The sequence below is a fragment of the Scyliorhinus canicula genome, chromosome 4, assembly GCF_902713615.1.
Source record: "Scyliorhinus canicula chromosome 4, sScyCan1.1, whole genome shotgun sequence".
In the NCBI taxonomy this organism is placed as follows: Eukaryota; Metazoa; Chordata; class Chondrichthyes; order Carcharhiniformes; family Scyliorhinidae; genus Scyliorhinus; species Scyliorhinus canicula.
In genome coordinates this window covers 233442164-233468257 of record NC_052149.1, presented here as the reverse complement: position 1 = coordinate 233468257, position 26094 = coordinate 233442164, and the positions used below count along the sequence as shown (strand labels likewise).

Here is a 26094-nt window from a genome sequence, read left to right as displayed (position 1 = left end):
TATTATTGTTATTTTTGGTATTTTACTATGGTGCGTTATTGTTGTATAAATTCAAAATTTTTCAATAAAAATTATTTCAAAAAAAAAAAGGTGGACAAGTCCCCAGGTCCGGATGGGATCTATCCCAGGTTACTGAGGGAAGCGAGGGACGAAATAGCTGGGGCCTTAACAGATATCTTTGCAGCATCCTTGAGCACGGGTGAGATCCCAGAGGACTGCAGAATTGCTAATGTTGTCCCTTTGTTTAAGAAGGGTAGCAGGGGTAATCCAGGGAATTGTGAGCTTGACGTCAGTGGTAGGTGGGGAACAGAGGGAAGTTAATGCATGGAAAATAGGCGACAGGTTTAGATAAAGGATCTGGATCAGCGTAGGCTGGGAGGGCCGAAGGGCCTGTTCCTGTGCTGTAATTTTCCTTGTTCTTGTTCTTTGAATAATGATTGACATGGAAGACCTGAAGGTCTTACTACTGGCCCAAAGCATCGAAAGAAAATGATCTGTTATATCCTTTTTTAAAAATTTTAATCTTTAAATGTTGAAAATAAACTTGAGTTGATAACCCAAAAGAATTGTTATTAATTCCAATTGTTAAGTTTAATTATTCTACTTAAAAAGCCTGACCCGTGAGTAGAGCTAAGTGATAGGTAAATGAAATCTTCCAGGAAGATATGGGATATACCAGTGATTAACTTGAAAAATTAGTTTGATCCGAATAGCAGCCACCCAAGTCTGTCAAGGAGTCAGGGGTAGAAGGGAATCCCTGTTGACCATATAGGATTTCTCGACCTTTTGTGGTTTAGGGGAGAATGTTTGGTGATTTCTCAACCCTTTGATTTAGGGAGAGAATTCTTGATGTTTGTAACTTCACCCACCCGCACCCACCCCCCCGCACCACCCTCCTTCCCCTCCCCACCCCGTCAGCTGGAATCTTTCTGTCAGTTCTTGGAGTGTTATTAGCCTGTTGTTGGTGTAAAAGTCCCCATCAGCGTCCCCCCCCGTCCTGTCTTCACCTTTTGAAGGCAGCTCCCATGGCCGCCAGCGTGAACCTGTGGTTGTTGCAGGTGGGGGCCTTGTTGGACATTTCGGTTAGCCCGAAGTCCTGTCGCAGTTGGTTCCATGACCGGAGGGTTGCTACCACCACTGGGCTCGTTGAATATTTATTCGCCATGCTGCCATGGCTAGAGCCTGGAGGGAGGTCCCTCTGCAGGAACCCTCCTCCAATAGCACCCACTCCTTTATCCACCCCTTTACCCTCTCAGTGGTTACTGACCAGTGATAATATTGCAGGTGTGGGAAGGCTTCCCCCCCCCCCCCCCCCCCCATGGATCTCGGTCTCTGCAGTACTCTCTTCGGGATCCTTGCGCTCTTCCTGCCCCCCCCCCCCCTGCCCCCCCCCCCCCCCCCCCCCCCCCCCAACAAACACCATAACCAGTTTGTCCAGTGACCCTTGGGGTTGTAGATCAGGATGGATCTAAACAGGAAGAGGAAGCTGGGCAGTATGTTCATTTTGATAGTCTGCACCCGAGTGGGAGTATTCCATCTCTGCAGGTCCTTTTTTACTTCCTCGGACAGGCTGGTCAGGAGCTCTACAGATGGGGCCTCGGAGTATGAAGTATGGAATTGACTAGCTGTTGCCTAGCCACCCTCTCTTCCCTATCTCTTTGTGCTCCATAGGCTATAGTTTCACCCCTGATCACAGTGCCTCCCAGAACGTGGAGGGTGAGATCTCTCCATTCTGGTTATTAGTAATATATTCATCTATGGCCTTTGAAAGGCAGAAAGCTTTAATCAGCCAGGAGGGCCGTTGTCCAACCTCCATTATGCACGGTCCACCTCCAACTTCACATTCATATAATGTGGAGCGTGGCTGGAGATTATGATTGTGGAGTATTCCACCCTCACCAGCCCTGGAAGCACCAATTTTCCCACTACAAAGAAATTGATCCGTAAATAGACATTATGTACTTGGGAGAAGAAGGAGAACTCCTTCTACTCCATAAATAGGCCGAGTTCTTTTGCCATGTTGGAGGTCTTTCCCGCTTTAAGATTCAACCTGTCCGTCCGCAAGTCCTGTTACACCACTGGTTTATCATGGGACTGGAGGGGTGAAATGACTGCTTTGCCAACGCCTCCCTGTTCAGTCAGCCCCTTTGTGTATGCCACAGCATCCATGGTCAACCAGCACTCTCGGGGGCAGCACGGTGGGCATTGGTTAGCACTGCTGCCTCAGGCGCCAAGGACTCTGGTTCGATCCCAGCCCCGGGTCACTGTCCATGTGGAGTTTGCATATTCTCCCAGTGTCTGCATGGGTCTCACCCCCACAAACCAAACAGGTGTAGGGTAGGTGGATTGGCCATGGTGAATTGCCCCTTAACAAGCACTCTCGGGTGTTATGGACCTCCAGCTTTGGCTGAAAGAAGAAATTAAGATTTTGAAAGATCATGTTCCAGGCTTTGCTGTGCTTCAGACACATTTTACGACGACTGGAGACAGCTTGTAAACTTGTATCCAGAGCAGGTGGACCGGGGGGGGGGAGGGGGGGGGGGAGGTAAGGGCTCGTGACTAGAGATAAAATAAATCAAAAGTCAAACCATCTGTGGCAACTGCATTCTATGACACTCATAAAACGAATAAAATAAAACTGCATCTCATGTCCTTCCTGCATCTTCAATTCAAAAGCAAGAATTTTAAGTTAAAAACATTAATACTTACTGATGTGTTGGGCCCTCTGGATCCGTGAAACACACACAGGCCACCAACACTGAAGATAGTTTAACACTATTTTATTAATTCTTATAAATTGCTAAACATACTATTACTGTGGGTTTACACGATGCTAGATTAACTAGAGACCTGTGCCTGCCCTAACCAGTCAAATCACTCAGCACGTGGTGAGAGTCTGTGCTGTAACTGATGAGCTCGTGCTTCTCAAGAGGCTGCATCCTGAATGAGCGGGAAAAGTGATGCCTTCTGTCTTTATAGTGCGTGTGTTCTAACTGGTGATTGGCTGCAGTGTTTGTGCATGTTGATTGGTCCTAGTGTATGTCCATCAGTGTGTGTGTCTGCACCATGATATACTGGTGTACATTATGACACTTACCCTGGCAGAACACATCAGATGGTTACGATTTTTCAGGCATTCTTCCACCCCTACATGGCACCGGTCTCTGCTACTCACTGCCTGAGCTACTTCGCTCCAGACTGGAGGACATTACTTGCCTGGATGGTCTCGCTTGCCTAGAATGTGGTCATCTCGCTTTCACTTCAACTAGAAGAATATTCATCATAGCTTTTTTGACTCCTTCTGCATTAAGATACTGTGCACTGACATCTTCCGACATGCAAGTACAGGAGTATAACTCAGTCGGCAACACTTAGAATGAAGTAATGTTGAAAAGACAAGAAAAAATTGAGACACGTAAAATATGCTGGAGAAGTTTAAAATCACTTACCAGGGGCAGTTAGCTGGGTACATTGGATTGGATTCTGCCTGGTCAACATTGGACGCAATGGTTCCAAAGCTAATTAGAAGATTTGGATTTGTTTTGTCTCCGCTTGACAACACCCAAAGATCTGTGGGTCAAAAATCAACCCGTTTGCTCACATGAAGACCCATGGCAGAAACTCGCGACCCCAGGCAGATGTCACCTTGAAGCAAGGGACAGCTAAGAACGATTCAGAATTTACAAGGAAACAACTCGACCAATGTCTATGCTCAATGTGAGCTTCCTCCCAAGCATCAGGTTTCCCTTGAAAGACGTCCAGGTTTCTGCATCAATTGCTGTTTGTGGCAGCAGCTTCCATATTCCAGCCACTATCTCAATCTCAGTCTATCATCGCCATTGTCATTCCAGCTACTAATCACTGGCAGTTAAAGAACACTACTGATCCTGGCTCAAGGATGGTACTAACTGAGTCAATTGCCTGTGCAGAGTTATTGCCCGTACTTACTAGAACTTGTCCAAAGTGAGAAAGTGAACAATTAGGTGAGGATTTAAAAAAAATTTTTTTTTTAATAAATTCAGTGCTTTCATCATAACCCACCCTGAGGTGCTGCATATGAAGTGGAAATTAATGTTGAACAATATTAGTCAATGAAATGTATCAAAAACAACTCATTGCGGAACCTTTTGAAGACAAGTGGATCACGAGGTTTCACTTCCAAAAAACAAATTTCCATTTATCCATCAAAATGTCACTGCATGATCTCACAATCTCACCCATTTCAGGATTCACCTCCAGAGAATCTTCTCTTTAACCAAGACCGATGCAATAAATGATTAAATACCTCTCCTTTCTCGAGGGCAATTAGAGATGGACAATCAATGCTGGCCTAGCCAGCGCCAAACACATGTCATAAGCAAATAAATAAAAACAAGATCCAGCATAGAGTAAAGCAGAATTATTTTGAAGCAATATTATTGTAATCTGGAATACAGGCCAGGCAGAGGGGTGGCAGCAGATTCTGGACTAACTTCAAAAGCATTGGAAAATGAGAAGTGTGCAGATATAAAATCGGCAAATAAAGAAGTGGGGATGGTCGAGGGACAAACTGGATATCTCTACAAAAAGAATTGGTACAGACACAAATATTTTTTTAAGCACATTTCAAAGCTCCTTTAAGTCATATTTTTTGAAGTATATTGACTGTTGCCATAGTTCCCATATCACAACCAACTGGCACAAACAAAATCCCATAAACACATTTATGCAAATAAACCAGATAATCTTTTTTTGAAAAACTGCTGATTGAGGGATAAGCATTGACCCAGACATTGGAGAGGAATGCACCTTCTCTTGGAAATAGTGGCACAGGCTCCTCTCATCTTTCTCACAGGGTTAGCATAGGAATTTAGAAAATAGGAGCAGGAGGAGGCCATTCAGCCCTTCGAGTCGGCTCCCATCATTCATTATGATCATGGCTGATCATCCAAGTTAGTAACCCGTTCCTGCTCCCCCCCCCCCCCCCCCCATTTCCTCAGATCCCTTTAGCCCCAAGTGCTGTATCTAACTGCTTCTTGAATACATACAATGTTTCGGTCTCAACTGCTTCCGTGGTAACGGAAGCCACAGGCTCACCACCCTCTGGGTGAAGAAATTTCTCCTCATCTCAGTCCTAAGCAGTTTACCCGTATCCTTAGTGACCCCCCCCTCCCCCTTCCCGGTTCTGAAATCCCCGCCATTGGGAATATCCTTCCTGCATTTAGCCTGTCTAGTCCAGTACGAATTTGAGGTTTCAATGAGATCCCCCTCAAAAACACCAGCGATTATAATCGCCAGCAAGTCAATCTCTCCTCATAGGTCAGTCCCGCCATCCCAGGAATCAGTCGGGTAAACCTTCGCTGCACTGCTCTATAGCAAGAACATCCTTCCTCAGATAGAGCAAAACTGCACACAATATCCCAGGTGTGGCCGCACAAAGGCCCTGTATAATTGCAATAAAACATCCCTGTACCTGTACTCAGATTCTCTCCAAATGAAGGCCAACGTACCATTTGCCTTGTTTACCCCCTGCTGTACCTGCATACTTATCTTCAGGGACTGGTGTACAAGGCCACCCAGGTCTTGTTGCTCATTCCCCGCTCTCAATTTACAGCCATTCAGATGCTAATCTGCTCCTGTTGGATTAGCTCATATTTCTACACATTATCCTGCATCTGCCATGTATTTGCCCACTCACTCAACTTGTCCAAATCACACTGAATGATCTCTGCATCTGCATCCTCCTCACAGCCTTGTGTCATCTGCCAATTTTGAGATATTGCATTTAGTTCCCTCATCTAAATCATTAATATTCATTGTGAATAGCCGGGTACCAGTACCGAACCGTGCAGTACCCCATTAGTCACTGCCTACCATTTGGAAAAAAACCCATTTATTCCTACCCTTTGTTTCTGGTCTGCCAAGGAATTGTCTATCCATTTAAATACACGACCCCCAATCCCAAGTGCTTTACTTTTACACACTCATCTCGTATGAGATGATTTCAAAAGCCTTCTGAAAGTCAAAAGAGACCACACTCACTGGCTCTCCCTCATCAACTCTACTAGTCACATCCTCGAATAATTCCAATAGATTTGCCAAGCAGGATTTCCCTTTGTAAATCCATGCTGACAACCCTGCCAGGTTTTCCAAGTACTGGAACCATAGAACCTCTACACAGTGCTGAAGGTGGCCAATCGGCCCATTGAATCTGCACTGACCCTCTGAAAGTGCACCCACCCACTCCCCCACCCTATCCCCTTACCCCCACCTAACCTGTACATCCCTAGATACTGAGGGGCAATTTTATCATGGCCAATCCACCTAACCTGCACATCTTTGGATTGTGGGAGGAAACCGACGCAGACACGGGGAGAAAGTGCAAACTCCACACACAGAAACCCAAGGCCAGAATTGAACCTGGGTCCCTGGCTCTGTGAGGCAGTAGTGCTAACCTCCTGTGCCATCATGTCACCCCACTCTGCTATTACATTTTTTTATAACAGACTGGAGCATTTTCCCCATTACTGATGTCAGACTGACTGGTCTAAAATTCCCATTTTCTCTCTACCTCACTTATTCCCAATAGTGCGGCTACATTAGCCCCAATAGTGCGGCTACATTAGCCCCAATAGTGCGGTTACATTAGCCCCAATAGTGCGGTTACATTAGCCCCAATAGTGCGGCTACATTAGCCCCAATAGTGCGGCTACATTAGCCCCAATAGTGCGGCTACATTAGCCCCAATAGTGCGGCTACATTAGCCCCAATAGTGCGGCTACATTAGCCCCAATAGTGCGGCTACATTAGCCCCAATAGTGCGGTTACATTAGCCCCAATAGTGCGGCTACATTAGCCCCAATAGTGCGGCTACATTAGCCCCAATAGTGCGGTTACATTAGCCCCAATAGTGCGGCTACATTAGCCCCAATAGTGCGGCTACATTAGCCCCAATAGTGCGGCTACATTAGCCCCAATAGTGCGGTTACATTAGCCCTCCCGGAACTGTTCCAGAGTCTTACAGATTCCTGGATGACCAGCACTGCATCCACTGTTTCTAGGGCCACTTCTGTAAATACTCTGGGATATAGATTATCAGGCCCCGGGGATTTATCGGCCTTCAATCCTATCAAATTCCACAACACCATTTCCCTACTAATACGAATTTTCTTCAGTTTCTCACTCTTTAAAACGTTGCGTTCCACAACGTTTCGGATACGTTATTTTTTGTGTCCTCCTTTGTGAAAATGGAACCAATGTATTTAGTTGATTAGCAAATTGCTTCTCATTATCACGCCACGCCCCCCCCCCCCCCCCCCCCCAATTTCTGACTGTAAGGGTCCTACATTTGTCTTCACCAATGTTTTCACTTCACATATTAAAGCCTTGGTTCATTTGATCAGGTCTCCCTTCTGTGCTGCAAGACTCAGATTCTACTGATTGACAATTCTCTCTTTTCACTTTTAACAACCTCGATGAATAAATTTGTAAAATGCTTTACTGTTAATTTTAGGTATTTTTTTTTTAATATTTAAAACTTGTGTTGCTTAACCCTTTCTTAGCTTCTCTAATTTTTGTCATCATTACTCTTTTTATTTAATGGGTTCGGGTTGAATGCATTTGAAAGAAATGAATGAAGAAAAGAGTTCTAGAAATACACAAGACAGCCAGTAGCTGAGGATGTTTAGACTCCATGCTGACTAATCATCTACCCAACATCGAATGGTTTATTTTTTAATTCCAAGCACAAATTACTGACCCGACATATCTGGATAATGCAAGAGGGTCACAGAGAAACACCTACTAAACATTTACTATAATCCAAGGAACACCATTTTTGAAACATATAGTTTTAATACTCAAATGGCAACATTTTCTTCCAACAGAATTTTGCAAAAATTAAAATCCAAACACAAAAAAAGTCAACTTTCAACCAGAACAATTTTCTAGAACATTATAAAAAGCTATAGGAAACAAAAATACTTGTGCAAATCAAAAGTAACAACACATCAGTTTATGAATAAACTTTTCCAATGAAGTCTCACTTTCATACGACCAGTATGGGCGGCTCCCGAGATGGCATTGAATACATTTCTAATGTGCAGTTCAGTGGGTTCGGGTCAAATGATACAAAGATCCATCATCCTTCAGGACATTTACTCCCCCAAACACAGTTGTTGGAAGTAGGTGTGATGCAATTGGATTTTGAAGAGAGATTCATGTGGCAACAAATGGCTTCTGAACAGCATCATTATAGACAGACTGGCCCTCCTGGTTTCACAGGTTCATACATGTGAATAAAAGGCAAGTATCAAATGGGCAGACTGGGGAGTTAGCCTACCAAAAGCTTCACCATAAAACTTATTTTTAACCATTTACTATTATCACCTCAAATACAGTTATTGGAGGCTATATTTTCTTTTTGCAAGGTCAACAATGAACCAGAGATTATCTTTCTCCCCGCGTTAAAAGTCCATCATATCAAAAGTCACTCATTGGCTAGATGGCAGCCGGTAAGCATGCCAACATGCACACTATAAAACATACTTGTGCCGTAAAGAACATCTAATGGCTGAACATTGTGGTGATCCCAGAGACTTTGTAGTAGGGAAGCTGTGACCCATTCATTGAGCTCCTCAGTCAGACATGAAACAATATTATGTCCATACCTTAAAAAACATTCGCTCTATTTAGATTCTCACTTGCAAGGCCAGATCCAGGTCCCATTGGGCAGAAAGAAAAAAGGTTTTTAACAAAATAATCACTTAGCTGCTTGCAATATTTACAATGTTACACTTAAGCAAATGCAACAAAAATCCCAAAGGAACAGAACTGCCAACTAAATTATACATTTTGGTTAAAAAAAACCCTGAAATAAAGCATAACAGTACAGTCTAATAAATAGGGTCAGTCTGAATTATTAGACATTAATTACAAACTTCACCATGTACTCCTGTGCACATGGGGGGGGGGGGGGGGGGGGGAAGGCACTTGGGGGCAGTTGTAAATACTTCAGCTCCTCCTCCACTGTAAACAGAACAAGAATAAGGAACAACAATTTAGACATTTTGGGAAACGTTCTTTGAAAATCCTACATTAAAACTCGGATTCTCTTTGAGGGCAGCACGGTGGTGTAATGGTGCCTGCACTGCTGCCTATGGCGCTGAGATCCCAGGTTCGATCCCGGCCCTGGTTCATTGTCCGTGTGAAGTTTGCACATTTCCCCCCCCTCTGTTGTGTGGGTTTCGTTCCCGCAACCCAAAGATGTGCAGGGTAGGTGGATTGGCCCCGCTAAAAATTGGAAAAAAGTAATTGGTGGGTACTAAAAAAAAAAAACTCGGATTCTCATGTCCCAAATTGTTGGCCAAAGTATCAAAATGTCTTGTTGGCACATTTGAGGCAAACTTTTAATTATAAAACTGTAAACAGAGCTGATAGAGAGATCAGGCAACAACAACAAAATAATGACCAAACACATCAAATATAGCTCACCGCCTCAAGTGCAAAATAAAGTATTCACAACGAGTAGGCAAACTTAGCAACTTTAAATGTTTTAAACAGGTGACATATAAAAGGTGTGCTCGAATGAAAAGAAAAATCAGAAACCGAACAAAAGTGAAGGAGTAGTTCACAGTGAAACCCATCATTCAAAGGGGTTCTCCAGAGTCGATGCATTAGGGAGATTAAAGCCATTAAAATCCATGGAATGACCTGAAATGGAAATAAAAACCATCAACAGCATGTGGAAGGATGCATTCTGCATTCTATCCCAGGTGTATTACACGGACAAGTCCAAAACTAGTGGATTATACACATTTACAGGAAAATACTTTGCTCCCTGGTTACAGCGGCACTCTTTTTTTTTAAAAAAAGGAGCTCCCCAAGGTTTTATCTGCGACTTGGTTCAAAAGCTGTTATACAAACACAAAAAACAGTGGACATTCAACAGATTTTGATGACAAATAGAATGGGGTATATAAAATAAGAGAATATGTAAAAAGCAACAAAAACTGTAACCGTTTTTGTGAACCTATTAAGACAGATGTGGGGCAGCACGGTGGCGCAGTGGTTAGCACTGCAGCCTAACGGCTCCGAGGTCCCAGTTTTGATCCCGGCTCTGGGTTACTGTTCGTGTGGAGTTTGCACATTCTCCCCGTGTTGGCGGGGTTTCGCCCCCACAACCCAAAGATGTGCAGGCTAGGTGGATTGAACACGCTAACTTGCCCTTTAATTGAAAAAAATGAATTGGGTACTCTACATTTATTTTTTTAAATAATTTTTTTTTTTAAAAAGGGATGTGGTGTCGGCACCAACCCTCTGAAAGAGCACCCTAACCAGGACAAGCCCCCTACCCCATCACCATAACCACACCTAACCTCTTGGATACTAACTACCCAACCTCCCTACACACACGCACGCACATTAGGTAGTGGAAAGGAAAGAAAATAGAAATAAAAAAAGGATCTTTGCTGCACTGGGATGACTTCCAGTAAACGTCTTTCTGTGGAGAATGCAGGTCCGGAAGTACAGATTTCCACCACACTTGAGTACCAAATCTTGGGCAGCACAGTGGCGCTGTGGTTAGCACTCCCCTGCATGACGGCACCGGGGTCCCAGGTTCGATTCCAGCTGTGGGTCACTGTCTATGAGGAGTTTGCACATTCCCTCCGTGTTTGCGTGGGTTTTGCCCCCACAACCCAAAGATGTGCAGGCTAGGTGGATTAGCCATGCTAAATTGCCCCTTAATTGGAAAAAAATAATTGGGTACTCGAAATTTAAAAAAAAAAAATTTTGTTGTAAAAAAAGTACCAATCCCCCCCCCCCAGTTAAGAGCAATTTAACATGGCCAAACCACCTACCCTGCACATCCGTGTTGTGGGGGTGAGACCCACACAAACACTGGGAGAATGCGCAAACTCCACACGGACAGTGACCTGGGGCCAGGATCAAACCCGGGTTCTCGGCGCCATGAGGCAGCAGTGCTAACCACTGTGCCACCCCCTGAAGTACTTCCTGGCATCGTCCACTGAACATTAAAAATTTAAGGGGTAAGCCATTATGTCCCCATGTTCTGGATTATCCCCCAGCAGACACACTAGCTTCGCTTGATCTACCCAATCAATCAGTCTTAACACTTTGATTATATGCGAGGAGACACAAGGCTTGTCCATGTAGCCTCTCCCCACAATCTAATCAATTTAGCCCGGATTTCATTTTGGTGAATCAATGCGCGGCACCTCCAAAGACTAACACATCTTTCTAGCGGTGCAGTGCCCAGAACAGAACACAAGTTACTCCAGACAGAATATCTCACCAGAGCTCTGCATAGCTGTATCACCTCACCAGAGCTCTGCATAGCTGTATCAGATTTCCATATTCCAGTCTCCTCCAAGGTAAAAAAACAAACATTCCATTTGTCCTTTTTTTTATTCCCTGCCAGTGAAGAAACATTGGATATAGTCCCAAGTCTGGATGGCGCGAGACTTGGAGATTTACAGGGGCTGACGTTCCCTTGCACTTGCCGCCTTTGCCCTTCAAAAGGGTGGTCGGGGTCACAGGTTCCAAAAACACAAAAGGAAGAGCGGGTTTACCCACCTAAATACACGAGGACCTGGTGTGCAGCTTCTCGCTTTGTCACGTCCTTCCCCGTAGTCAGATCGCCTGAAGTCAGGGTCACCGTCCCACTGAAATACACAGCCGGTCCCGGCAAGAACACTTTAAACAGAAAGCGGCGCTCATCGGAACTCAGAGACTGGATGCTATAAATGGGAGTCCCAAGTTGTTTCTTCGTGCAATAGGCATTCAAGAGTTGAACATCATCAAATCCCGTACTCTGCGCACCTCGGCCCTCCTTCGGGAACAGGTGTTGGGTCAGTCGGCTGCCAGGCCCAGCAGGTCCCACACTTCGACCGCAGCCAGAGGAGGTGATGTCAAATTCAGGCCGGGAGTACTTGATGGAGCCTCTGAGCGGCGGCAGAGGGAGACCGCAGGTCAGTGCCGGCCAAGGAGCTGTAGGTAAGATGGGCTGGGCTTTGGAAAGAAGCCTCTGTTGTTTCCCTTCCGGTTTCACCCAGTCAACGTCAATGGCGTGGCCCCAGAGCTCAATACAGCCTGGAAGGAAAGAAAAAGCAAAATAAATTACTATCAAACCCACTCACAAATTGGAGCTATTTTTACTATTGTCGAAACTGGCTAACAACTAACTTTCTGTTGCTATTGAATTAACTGCATAGCAACCAACTTTAACCTAAAAATAAAATCAGAAGACTGTGCATGCAATTTCCATAGAATCCCTACAGTGTAGAAGGAGGCCATTTGGCCCACGGAGTCTGCACTGACCCTCTGAAAGTGCACCCTACCTCGGCCCACTCCCCATAACCCCACCTGGACACTAGAGATAAAAGCAGAAGATGCAAAACTCAGCAGGTCTGGTAGCATCTGTGGAGAGAGAAACTAAATTAATGCTCTTCAGAACATAGAACATACAGTGCAGAGGGAGAACAGACAGTGCAGAGGGAGGCCATTTGGACGGCCCAACGCCGGAGTGGTTCGCGCCACTCCTCGGCGCCGGTAGGGGCCGCCCCGCCGGATAGCAGAGAATCCCGGCGCAGGTCCATCAAGTGGCACTTAAGCAATGAGCTGTTCCCTGATGCACAAGATCTTGTGCTGCTGTTCCTTCATGGTCGGTAGGCCAAAATCTCTTTCTCACAACACAGCAGAGGTTTCTACACCACATGGACTCTTCCCAAGAGCAATTAGGGAGGGGCAGTCAATGCTGGTCTTGCCAGCCACACCCAAAAGGTTGCATGGTTCTGAAGTTACTCAAATCTCCACTTTTGACTGGTAAAGTTCCAACTCCTTAACCAACTACAAAAGCGACACAAGAGCAAGATAGAATCGTAGTTATCAGGAATCTTATGACACTGCTTGAAAATGTCTCCAATCGGTCACATAAAATCATTCGCTTTTCCTCCAGATGATCCTGCCAACTTTGCTCAGCTATCCAACGGGAAAAAAAGGTTGACCATTTATTCAACTCATCACTTCCAAAATAGTTACCACTGATATTCGAAAGACAGCGCAAGGACACTTCCGGTTGACTCCCTTATTTCCCATTTCTTTTACTTTGTCATTCACATTTTTGAGCCATGAATATACCTTTAAGTCGAGCAGAGAAAGTGAGGAACACAAAAAGATGCACAATAGTACACTGTGCAATAAAGATTTGGATTTTTAAACAGAACGCGGGAGAGATTCAGTTCAATTGGTTGGCTGGCGGCCATTGGATTGGCCAAAGACCATATTCTGCTCAGCAACAGTGATTCAGATGGGAGGTGTTCAGAGGACCCAGGATGGGGGGAAAAAAACAACCCCCCTGGATACCGAGAGGAGAAACTGAGAGAAAAACGTTTGCTGCCTGCTGGCTTCTGAATCTGCAGTCAGAAGCCTTGAGGTTGTGAAGAAGCTACAGTGAAAACCATTACAGACTGAAAGCAAGAACACCCAACTAACGGACTGGACTAAAGAGTAAGGTGCATTGGAAGGACGTCCATCTAGAATAGAGTCTTTTAGCCTTTCCACTTTGTGATATTTTCTTCACCACTCGGTTTGTCATATATGTGGGCGAATTAAAGAAGGGGGAGGGTCAGGAATTACATAATAGTTAACCAATTGCATTTGCTGCATATTACATTATAGTTATTTTTTTTAAATATATAAATTTAGAGTAACCAATTATTTTTTTCCAATTAAGGGCTAATTTAGCCAATCCACCTAACCTGCACATAGAATCATAGTATCATAGAATTGGATGCCATTCGGCTCATCGAGTCTGCACCGGCCCTTGGAAAGAGCCCACACCTCCACCCTATCCCCGTAACCCCACCTAACCGTTTTTGGGCACGAAGGGCAATTTAGCAAGGCCAACCGAACTAACCTGCACATCGTTGGACTGTGGGAGGAAACCCACGCAGATACGGGGAGAGCGTGTCGACTCCGCACAGTGACCCAAGCCGGGAATCAGACCTGGGATCCTGGAGCTGTGAAGCAACAGTGCTATACACTTGTGCTACCGCGCTGTGGTTTGTGGGGGTGAAACCCACGCAGACACGGGGAGAATGTGCAAACTCCACACGAGTGACCTGGGGTCATAGTTCTTATAATTAATTAAAATTTATTGTGTCTGAATTTACAAACCTGGTGACTAGTTATTGGGCAACCAAAGATATTGGGTATTTTCGAAGCATTAATAGTTAATTTCAATTGTGTTACAATCCAGGTCAAGTGTGGCTGGAACTGATGCGTACTGGCCCAGGGGGTGGTAACAACAGAGGGAACGCTACCTTCTACAAGCCGCTTCTTTGCCATTGCAGCTGCTCGATGATTCTCGTACTTGACAACAGCAAACATGGTCATCTTCTTCCGCCGCTCCGTGTTCAGGTGGAGCGACAGGTCCATCACTCCCTCCGTCAGCTCCTTCAGCACATCCAGTACCTCCAGCCTCTGCTTCCCCCACGGGATGCCTTTGACACACAGCTCATTTTTCTCGGTGCTCTTGCACACCACCATAGGGAACCCCTCCCGGATTTGGTAGCCGTTAAACATTGCAATGGCACACTGGGCGTACCAGCGATTGGCATACTTGGCGTACGCAAACCCTCGGTTCTCACCACTGAACGTCATCATGAGACGGAACTCGTAGAGTTTACCAGCCGACTGAAACAATGGGATTAGCTGGTCTTCGTAGAGGTCCTGGGGTAGCTTGCCAATGAAGACCTCAGATCCAGTCAGAGGAGGAGGGCCAATCCAACCTGCAGAATAAACGGAGACATCTAGAATCTAACTTGTCAATACCAAAAGACATGCATTTTGTCAAGTGCATAGAATTTACAGTGCAGGAGGCCATTCGTGCCATCGAGTCTGCACCGGCAATTGGAAAGAGTACCCCTCCTGAATTCGCCCACATCCACCCTGTCCAGTAACTCCACCTAACACTAAGGGCAATTTTGGACACTAAGGGCAATTTATCATGGCCAATCCAACTAACCTGCACATCTTTGGACTGTGGGAGGAAACTGGAGCACCCAGAGGAAACCCACGCACACACGGGGAGAACATGCAGACTCCGCACAGACAGTGACCCAAGCTGGGAATCGAACCTGGGAACCTGGAGCTGTGACGCAATTGCACGATCCACAATGCTACCATGCTGCCCCGTTACAATGTAGAATGTGTAGCAGTCATTTTGCACAAGGGCCGAAATGGGGCACAGAACTAAAGGAAAAGGAGATTAGGCCCCTTGCATGGTGAAATCAGATTAGGACTGATCTCCATCTTGACCCCATCGACCCACCTTTGCCCCATAATCCTTAACCCCTGCCAATCGGAGATTAAAATCAACATCAATTTGCAACAACCGTTATTTGTGGAAGAGAGTTGCAAACTTTGACCATCCTTTACCGATCAGGACATGTTTCCCAAAACTTCACTCTGAAAGATAGGGTGGGTCTGGCTTTAGTTTTTAGGTTATGTCCCTCAATCCCTGGCTCACACCTGTGGGAATAGCGCCTCTCTCCAAATCCACACCATCAGCTCATCTAGTATCCCAAAATGTGATGCAACAGCTGTATCACTATATTGCCCCAGTATGTACAGCAAATGAAGAAAACATGGCAGATAGCCAGAGGGGGAGGGGGTCAGGAGGCTGATTCAAATGCTGGGCATTTGTAAACTATAACTGATGTGTATAGATTTGCTTAGGTTTATTTTCGTTGTGTAAAAATATAAAAAAACTCCAATAAAAACACTAAATGTATCAAAAAAAAAACCCTCATTTACAAATAGACCGAACCATTGTGTTTTAAGAGAGAAAATATATTTTATTGCAAGAAATTTGTAAACGTTGAGGCAGTTTGATGTCATTGTTCAGCTGATAAAAGGTTAAAACATTAAATTAAATGCTAACTGGTTTCAAAAGTTTATATTTATAAAATCATTTTTGTTAATAAATGTTTCGAGGTGTGCCAGTTCCTTGGAAAGCTGTTGCATAACTTCTACTTCTTCGTTTATATTCTCCCCTCAATATAAAGAGCAGCATTCCATTAGCCTTTTTGATAAGATCTATTCCGGTGAATTCTATTTTTACACCACATGGGTTACAGCAGTTCAAGAAGCCAACTCACCACCACCTTCAAGGGGCAATTAGGGATGGGCAATAATAGCGACACCCACATCCGGAGTGAGAAAAAAAAAACTGATGGGTGGCACGGTGGTTAGCACTGCTGCCTCACAGTGCAAGGGACCCGGGTTCAATTCCAACCTTGAGTCACTGTCTGTGCGGAGCTTGCACATTCTCCCAGTGTCTGCGTGGGTTTCCTCCCACATTCCAACATGTGCAGGTCAGGTGGGTTGGCCATGCTAAATTATCCCTGAAGTGTCCAGTGTTGTGCTGGCTCTTAAAGGAAGTAGAACATTGCCGAGGGCGGGCAAAACCACGTTCATACGTTTTTGTCCTGTCCAAAGCTGAAGGATTACTGGAAGGAGGTCGTTAGGGTAATCGCTTGGTGCACGTGAAACTGGACCCAGGCCCTCGGGAAGCCATATTCGAGGTATCGGACCAACCGTGGTCGGAAACGGGCACGGAGGCAGATATTGTAGCCTTCGCCTCGTTGATCGCCCGAAAGTGGGTCCTGTTGGGGTGGAGATCAACCTCTCCACCCTGTGCCCTGGCGTGGCCCGGGGGGGGGGGGGGGGGGGGGGGGGGGGCCTGCTGGAATTCTTGACACTTGAAAGGTCAAATTTGAACTGAGGGGAAGGATGGAGGGGTTCTACAATTCATGAGCTTTATTCATTATGCACTTTCAAGAACTGGATAACATCGAACATTAGTTTGGGGGGGGCGATGTGTTAATGGTGACTACAGGTGATTCCCGATCTCTTGTCATTTACTTACGTTAACATGCAAACTAATGTTTGGGGTTTGGTGGGAGGATGGGATCGTTGTTATTGATATGGGGATTGACATTACATTCATTACGGATTATTGTTGGGTGTAAATGTGGGAGAAAATGTGAAAAAGGAGGAATATAAAAATATATATATATATTTATTTTTTTTAAGTGTCCAGGATTGTGTTGGTTAGGTTAAGGGGCTATTGGGATAGGGCCGGTCTGGCTCGATGGGCCAAATGAGCTCCTTATGCACTGCAGGGATTTTACTGCAAATTAACCTCTCAGCCTCCCCAGTTTTTCCTCAGCCTCCAGAAACTCCAACTTTTCAGCATTTAGAAGAATTCTGATCTACCCTTTTCTGTGTCCAACAGGAATGATCCCCACATTGTCACAATCAGCTTTAATGGAATGGCACTGGGAAGAATCGCCTGGGTCATAGAACATTCTGAACATCACTACAGTGCAGAAGGCCATTCGGCCCATCAAGTCTCCACCGACCATCTCAAAGAGCACCCTACCTAGTCCCACGACCCACCCTATCCCAGTAACCCTGTAACCCCACCGAACCTTTTGGATACTAAGGGGCAATTTAGCATGGCCAATCCACCTAAACTGCACATCTTTGGAATGTGGAAGGAAACTGGAACACCTGGAAGTAACTCAAGCAGAGACGAGGAGAACGTGCAGACTCCACACAGACAGTAACCCAAGTGGGGAAATCAAACCCTGGTCCTCAGTGCTGTAGTCCCAGTGCTAACCACTGCACCATGTGCCACTCAAATTATCTCCATTTGAGGCCAGGGGTTAATGGAAATTGGTAACATTTATTAGGCAAGCGTATTTTAAACAGTCGTGGGATCATAGTTAATGGGCACAGAAAGAGGCCATTTGACCAATGGAGTCCATGCAAGCTTTCTATGTAGCAATCCAGTCAAGACTGCTGCCTCATTGCAGCCGAGGACTCGGGTTCAATCCCGGGCCCCAGGTCACTGTCCGTGTGGAGTTTGCACATTCTCCCAGTGTTCGCGTGGGTTTTGGCCCCACCACCCAAAGATGTGCAGGGTAGGTGGATTAAAGAACAAAGAAAAGTACAGCATAGGAACAGGCCCTTCGGCCCTCCAAGCCTGTGCCGACCATGCTGCCCATCTAAACTAAAATCTCTACACTTCCTGGGTCCGTATCCCTCTATTCCCATCCTATTCATGTATTTAGCGTGGATTGGCCATGCTAAATTGCCCGGTAATTGGGAAAGACTGTCCCATTCCCCCTCCCACACACACACTTTATCCTTGTATTCCATCAAGTTTATTTCCCTCAAGTGCCTATCTAATTTCCTTTTGAAATAATTTTATTGTTTGCGCTTCCACCACCCTCATGGGCTGCAAATACTCGTCATTACTGCTCGCTGTGTGAAAAAGTTCTTCCTCACACCTCCAAAATATCTCGCAAAAAGTTAAAACTTGTGCCCTCTAGTCCTTCTACCATCAGCTAACGGGAATAGCATTTCCCAAGTCAACCTCAGCCAAACCTGGCAAGATTGTACATACAAATCTCCTTTGCTCCCAGGGAGATCAAACCAAGTTTCTCCCAGCTAACCTTTGCAGCTGTAATGTAATCCCTCAAAGTTTTCTGGTAAATCCCCATGCACCCTCTCAAGAACCCGCGTGCTGCCCAAAATTGGACGCAATTCTCTAGTTGCAGCCTAACCAGGAGGCTTCGGCAGCAAGGCGGCTAAATGGAGTTCAGAGTGTGGATGGTAAGCCAGTTAAAATGTTGAACAACAAGAAAATGTGAGGGAAGAAATAATCAGGAGACGAGAGCAGAAAGGAAATAAACCAATCGGAATGAAAGGACTTGCTTTTAACATTGTGTCTTTTGGATGTCTCAGAATACCTTCAAACCACTGAAGTGATTTTGAAGTGAGTCACTGCTATAAGAATTAAGTTGGAAACATTTTTCATGCAAAAGGGTTATTTGGATATGGATGAATCAACAATAACTTTTATTAGTGTCACAAGTAGGCTTACATTAACACTGCAATGAAGTTACTGTGAAAAGCCCCTAGTCTCCACACTCCGGCACCTGTTCGGGTACACAGAGGGAGAATTCAGGACGTTCAATTCACCAAACAGCACGTCTTTCGGGACTTGTGGGAAGAAATAGGAACACACTGAGGCAACAGAAATGGGCAGTCACAAAATCGGAGGAATTGGGTGAAATAGTTAAAAGAATAGACAGGAGGGCAGCTCGGTGGCGCAGTGATTAGCACTGCTGCCTCGCGGCACCGAGGTCCCAGGTTCGATCCCAGCTCTGGGTCACTGTCCGCGTCATTCTCCCCGTGTTTGCGTGGGTTTCGCCCCCACAACCCAAAGATGTGCAGACTAGGTGGATTGACTATGCTAAATTGCCCCTCAATTGGAAAAATTTAATTGGGTACACTAATTTTTTTTAATACACTGGCATACAAGAAAACAATAGAACATACAGTGCGGACGGAGGCTATTCGGCCCATTGAGTCGGCCCCGACCCACTTATGCCCTCACTTCCACCCTATGCCCCTAACCCATAACCCCTCCTCTGACCTTTTAAGGGACAATTTATCACAGGCCAATCCACCTAACCTGCACATATTTGGACTGAGAGGGGAAACCGGAGCACCCGGAGGAAACCCACGGAGACACGGGGAGAACGTGCAGACTCCGCACAGACAGTGACCCAAGCCGGGAATCGAACCAGGCGCTGTGAAGCCACAGTGCTATCCACTTGTGCTACCCAACAACAAGGAGCGAGCGCAGGGATTCTGATGTTACCTCCATAGGGAACGAGCATCGGAACAACGATCAGGGTTTTCGACAACGACTTGTAGTGTTTCTCCTTTCCTGAGCCAGGAATCAGATCCACCTCATTCTCCTTCCCCCTCCCAGAGCTTCTCTCATCTCTGCAGATAACTGGCGTCTGTTATCCATTCTGGCAAGGACAGCAACCCATTTCTTTCAATATTTCTGATTATTTATGTCCCAGACAGTGAGTTATCTGCTTTCTCACCATGAAGACTTTGCAATGAATACAGAAAGTACAAGTAGATCGACAACAACAAAAAATGAACAAAGCAGGCCAAAGAGGGTATGAGAATAGATTGGTGGTCAACATAAAAAATTTAACCCAAATGTCGTCCAAGAAACAGTAAAAGCAGCAGTCACTGGAAATGGGGCTGATTACCGGCCAAAAGGAAAATACTGTGGAGGCAGCAGGGAGGACTTGTATCACGGGATGGGAGTGTCACTGGCAAGACCAGCATTTGTTACCCTTGGGATGGAGTGGTTTGCTGGGCCATTTCAGAGGGCAGTTTATTGCTGCGAGTCCAGAGACACATGTAGGCCAGGCCAGGCAAGGACGGCAGATTTCCTTCCTCAAAAGACTCTCATGAACCAGATGGTGTGTCCCCCCCCCCCCCCCCCCCATGTCAATTGCTGATGGCAATAGTGACCATGAAACTGAGACCAGCTCTATATTCCCGATTGCAGCTGCCGGGATCGATTTAAACTCGTTTCCCCAGAGCATTCGTCTCGGGTTTTAGATGAATAATTCAGTGATATTACCACTATTCTCCCATTCAGTGATATTACCACTATTCTCCCATTCAGTGATATTACCACTATTCTCCCATTCAGTGATATTACCACTATTCTCCCATTCAGTGATATTACCACTATTCTCCCATTCAGTGATATTACCACTATTCTCCCATTCAGTACTAAATGATTACTTTGTATCGGTCTGCTAGAGAAGGGGATAACATCACCTGGTCAACATGCATCCTACATGATTTGAGGGAATGAAGGCTGGAAACTGTGTAGGCTCTGGCCATCGTTTTCCAATCGCCTTTATAAGAACACAAGAACTAGGAGCAGGAGTCGACCATCTGGCCCCTCGAGCCTGCTCCGCCATTCAATGTGATCATGGCTGATCTTTTGTGGACTCAGCTCCACTTTCCAGCCCGAACACCATAACCCCTTAATCCTTTTATTCTTCAAAAAACTATCTATCTCTATCTTAAAAACATTTAATGAAGGAGCCTCAACTGCTTCACTGGGCAAGGAATTCCATAGATTCACAACCCTTTGGGTGAAGAAGTTCCTCCTAAACTCAATCCTAAATCTACTTCCCCTTATTTTGAGGCTATGTCCCCTAGTTCTGCTTTCACCCGCCAGTGGAAACAACCTGCCCGAATCTATCCTATCTATTCCCTTCATAATTTATATGTTTCCATAACATCCCCCCTCATCCTTCTAAATTCCAACGAGTACAGTCCCAGTCTACTCAACCTCTCCTCATAATACAACCCCTTCAGCTCTGGGATTAACCTAGTGAATCTCCTCTGCACACCCTCCAGCGCCAGTACGTCCTTTCTCAAGTAAGGAGACCAAAACTGAACACAATACTCCAGGTGTGGCCTCACTAACACCTTATACAATTGCAACATAACCTCCCTAGTCTTAAACTCCATCCCTCTAGCAATATCGGACAAAATTCCATTTGCTTTCTTAATCACCTGTTGCACCTGTAAACCAACTTTTTGTGACTCATGCACTAGCACACCCAGGTCTCTCTTCACAGCAGCATGCTTTAATATTTTATCATTTAAATAATAATCCTGTTTGCTGTTATTCCTACCAAAATGGATAACCTCACATTTGTCAACATTGTATTCCATCTGCCAGACCCTAGCCCATTCACTTAACCTATCCAAATCCCTCTGCAGACTTCCGGTATCCTCTGCACTTTTCGCTTTACCACTCATTTTAGTGTCATCTGCAAACTTGGACACATTGCCCTTGGTCCCCAACTCCAAATCATCTATGTAAATTGTGAACAATTGTGGGCCCAACACAGATCCCTGAGGGACACCACTAGCTACTGATTGCCAACCAGAGAAACACCCATTAATCCAGACTCTTTGCTTTCTATTAATTAACCAATCCTCTATCCATGCTACTACCCTTAATGCCATGCATCTTTATCTTATGCAGCAACCTTTTGTGTGGCACCTTGTCAAAGGCTTTCTGGAAATCCAGATATACCGCATCCATTGGCTCCCCGTTGTCTACTGCACTGGTTATGTCCTCAAAAAATTATACTAAATTAGTTAGGCACGACCTGCCCTTTATGAACCCATGCTGCATCTGCCCAATGGGACAATTTCTATCCAGATACCTCGCTATTTCTTGCTTGATGATAGATTCCAGCATCTTCCCTACTACTGAAGTTAAGCTCACTGGCCTATAATTACCCGCTCTCTGCCTACCTCCTTTTTTAAACAGTGGTGTCACGTTCACTAATTTCCAATCCACCGGGACCACCCCAAAGTCTAGTGAATTTTGGTGAATTATCACTAGTGCATTTGCAATTTCCCTAGCCATCTCTTTTAGCAGTCTGGGATGCATTCCATCAGGGCCAGGAGACTTGTCTACCTTTAGCCCCATTAGCTTGCCCATCACTACTTCCTTAGTGATAACAATCCTCTCAAGGTCCTCACCTGTCATAGCCTCATTTCTATCAGTCACTGGCATGTTATTTGTGTCTTCCACTGTGAAGACCGACCCAAAAAACCTGTTCAGTTCCTCAGCCATTTCCTCATCTCCCATTATTAAAACTCCCTTCTCATCCTCTAAAGGATCAATATTTACCTTAGCCACTCTTTTTTGTTTTATATATTTGTAGAAACTTTTACTATCTGTTTTTATATTCTGAGCAAGTTTACTCTCATAAATCTATCTTACTCTTCTTTATAGCTTTTTTAGTAGCTTTCTGTTGCCCCCTAAAAGATTTCCCAGTCCTCTAGTCGCCCACCAATCTTTGCCATTTTGTATGCTTCTTCCTTCAATTTGATACTCTCCCTTATTTCCTTAGATATCCACGGTCGATTTTCCCCTCTTTCTACTGTCCTTCCTTTTTGTTGGTATAAACCTTTGCTGAGCACTGTGAAAAATCACTTGGAAGGTTCTCCACTGTTCCACCATAAAGTCTTAGCTCCCAGTCTACTTTGGGGCCTCACGGTAGCATGGTGGTTAGCATCAATGCTTCACAGCTCCAGGGTCCCAGGTTCGATTCCCGGCTGGGTCACTGTCTGTGTGGAGTCTGCACGTCCTCCCCGTGTGTGCGTGGGTTTCCTCCGGGTGCTCCGGTTTCCTCCCACAGTCCAAAGATGTGCGGGTTAGGTGGATTGGCCATGCTAAAAAATTGCCCGTAGTGTAAGGTTAATGGGGGGATTGTTGGGTTACAGGTATACGGGTTACGTGGGTTTAAGTGGGGTGATCATTGCTCGGCACAACAGCGAGGGCCGAAGGGCCTGTTCTGTGCTGTACTGTTCTATGTTCTATGTTCTACTTCAGCTAGTTCTTCTCTCATCCCATTGTAATCTCCTTTGTTTAATTACAAAACACTAGTGTTTGATTTTACCTTCTCACCCTCCATCTGTATTTTAAATTCCACCATATTGTGATCGCTCCTTCAGAGAGGATCCCTAACTATGAGATCATGAATCAATCCTGTCTCATTACACAGGACAAGATCTAGGACCGCTTGTTCCCTCGTAGGTTCCATTACATACTGTTCTAGGAAACTATCGCGGATACATTCTATAAACTCCTCCTCAAGGCTGCCTTGACTGACCTGGTTAAACCAATCGACATGTAGATTAAAATCCCCCATGATAACTGCTGTACCATTTCTACATGCATCAGTTATTTCTTTGTTTATTGCCTGCCCCACCATAACATTACTATTTGGTGACCTATAGACTACTCCTATCAGTGACTGTTTCGCCTTACTATTCCCGATTTCCACCCAAATGGATTCAACCTTATCCTCCATAGCACCGATGTCATCCCTTACTATTGCCCAGATGTCATCCTTAAATAACAGAGCTACACCACCTCCCTTACCATCCACTCTGTCCTTCCGAATAGTTTGATACCCTCGGATATTTAACTCCCAGTCGTGACCATCCTTTAGATACACAAGTACTGCCAGGGGACACAAAATGAAGAGAGATAACTCCAACAACTACAAATCTGTCAGGCCAATGTCAGTGTTAGGGAAACTATCAGGGACAAAGATCATTGGCGTTTGAGAAATGTACAGGATAATAAATTGAATTCAGCACAGATTTGTTAGTCAAATTACTTTTTGCTAGCTTAATCAACACCATTTAGCGGCCTCGATTTCAAACCCCTCAATATCCCTTTTGTCCAACTAAAATCTATCGATCTCAGCTTTGAAGCTTTTCCAAACCTAATTTTACAACAAAAATTATACTCTCAACATATTCATGGCCAAACGGTGCAAGACAGTCTACTGAAATGGGTCTTACAGCATTGGATCTAACGAGACCACTGCCCCAACCACCAAGAAGCCACTCTGCATTCTGAATATTAGATAAACACCTCATTCCAAAACCTCCGCTGCCACTTCCTGCGACAGCAAATTGCACCAGTGTTCTCTACCGGATACTCAACCAATTCAGACCTTTTAACAGAGCTAAAAAAAAGTAATTAATGAGAACAATCATAGAGACTAGCCTTGTATTTCCTCGCGTATAGAAGATTAAGGTGTTGAAGAATTGATGGTGCGGATAAAAATAAGCTACTTTTGAAAGAGACCCGCAGATGGTATGTTGCCTCCTGGGTGCCAGGGTCCGTGACGTCTCGGACCGTGTTTTCAGAATCCTTAAGGGGGAGGGGGAAACAGTCACAAGTCACAGTACACATCGGTGCCAATGACATAGGTAAGAGAAGGGACGGGGATTTAAAACTGGAATTTAGGGTGGAAGCTGAGAGCCAGGACAAACCATGTCGTCATCTCTGGTTTGTTGCCGGTGCCACGTGCTAGTGAGGTGAGGAACAGGGAGAGAGTGCAGATAAACATGTGGCTGCATGAATGGTGTAGGAGAGAGGGTTTCAGGTACGTGGATAATCGGAGCACATTCTGGGGAAGGTGGGACCTGTACAGTCAGAACGGTTTGCACTTGAACCAGAGGGGCACCAATATCCTGGGAGGGAAATTTGCTACGGCTCTTCGTGGGGGTTTAAACTAATTTGTCAGGGGGCTGGGAAAACGAGCTGTAGTCCAGAAGCCAGTGTTGAGAGTAGTGAGGTACTGAGGAGGGTATCAAGGTCGCAGGAGTGTACCGGCAGACAGAAAAGTGGGTTGAATGTAATGAAATGCTTCAATGCAAGGAGCAGGTAAGGTAGGCGAACTTGGGTCGTGGATTGGTACTTGGGACTACGATGTTGTGGCCATTACGGAGACGTGGTTAGAACAGGGACAGGAATGGTTGTTGGAAGTTCCGGGGTATAGATGTTTCAGTAAGAGTGCGGAAGGTGGTAAAAGAGGTGGAGGAGCAGCATTGTTAATCAAGGATAGATTAACGGCTGCAGAAAGGCAGTTCAAAGGGGACCTGCCTCCTGAGGTAATATGGGCCGAAGTTAGAAATAGGAAAGGAGCGGAAAAATTATTAGGAGTTTTCTATAGGCCCCCAAATAGTAATAGAGATGTGGAGGAAGAAATTGCAAAACAGATTATGGATAGGTGTGGATGTCTCAGGGTAGTTGTCATGGGTGACTTTAACTTTCCAAATATTGATTGGAACCTCTATAGGTCGAACAGTTTGGATGGGGCAGTTTTTGTACAATGTGTGCAGGAGGGTTTCCTGACACAATATGTGGATAGGCCGAGAAGGGGGGGGGGCACATTGGATTTGGTACTGGGTAATGAACCGGGACAAGTGTTAGATTTGTTTGTGGGAGAGCACTTTGGAGATAGTGATCACAATTCGGTGTCTTTCACTAATGCAATGGAGAGGGATAGGGCCATCCGGCAGGGCAAGGTTTATAATTGGGGGAGGGGTAATTATGATGCGATTAGGCAAGAATTAGGGAGCATAAGATGGGAACAGAAACTGTCAGGGAAAGGCACAAATGAAAAGTGGAGCTTGTTCAAGGAACAAATACTGCGTGTCCTTGATAGGTATGTCCCTGTCAGGCAGGGAGGAAATGGCCATGTGAGGGAACCATGGTTCACAGAAGAGGTTGAATGTCCTGTCAAGAGGAAAAAGGAAGAGTATATAAGGATGAGAAAACAAGGTTCAGTTGGGTTGCTTGATGGT

At 45.2% G+C, this 26094-nt stretch overlaps 1 protein-coding gene across 4 annotated transcripts in view; it reads right to left on the bottom strand.

Annotated features, from left to right (window-relative positions):
* Positions 1–9261: 9261 nt before the first annotated feature.
* The window catches only part of dnd1 (DND microRNA-mediated repression inhibitor 1), a 29438-nt gene continuing 12605 nt past the window's right edge, over positions 9262–26094 (bottom strand). For all 4 annotated transcript variants that reach the window (XM_038796276.1, XM_038796278.1, XM_038796277.1 and 1 more), the window contains exons 3-5: positions 14322–14789; positions 11575–12090; positions 9262–9690 (exon numbers count right to left, since the gene is read on the bottom strand). In XM_038796276.1, the coding sequence (XP_038652204.1) occupies positions 9623–9690; positions 11575–12090; positions 14322–14789 (1052 nt within the window). In that variant the 3' untranslated portion in view covers positions 9262–9622. The remainder of the gene's footprint in view (positions 9691–11574; positions 12091–14321; positions 14790–26094) is intronic.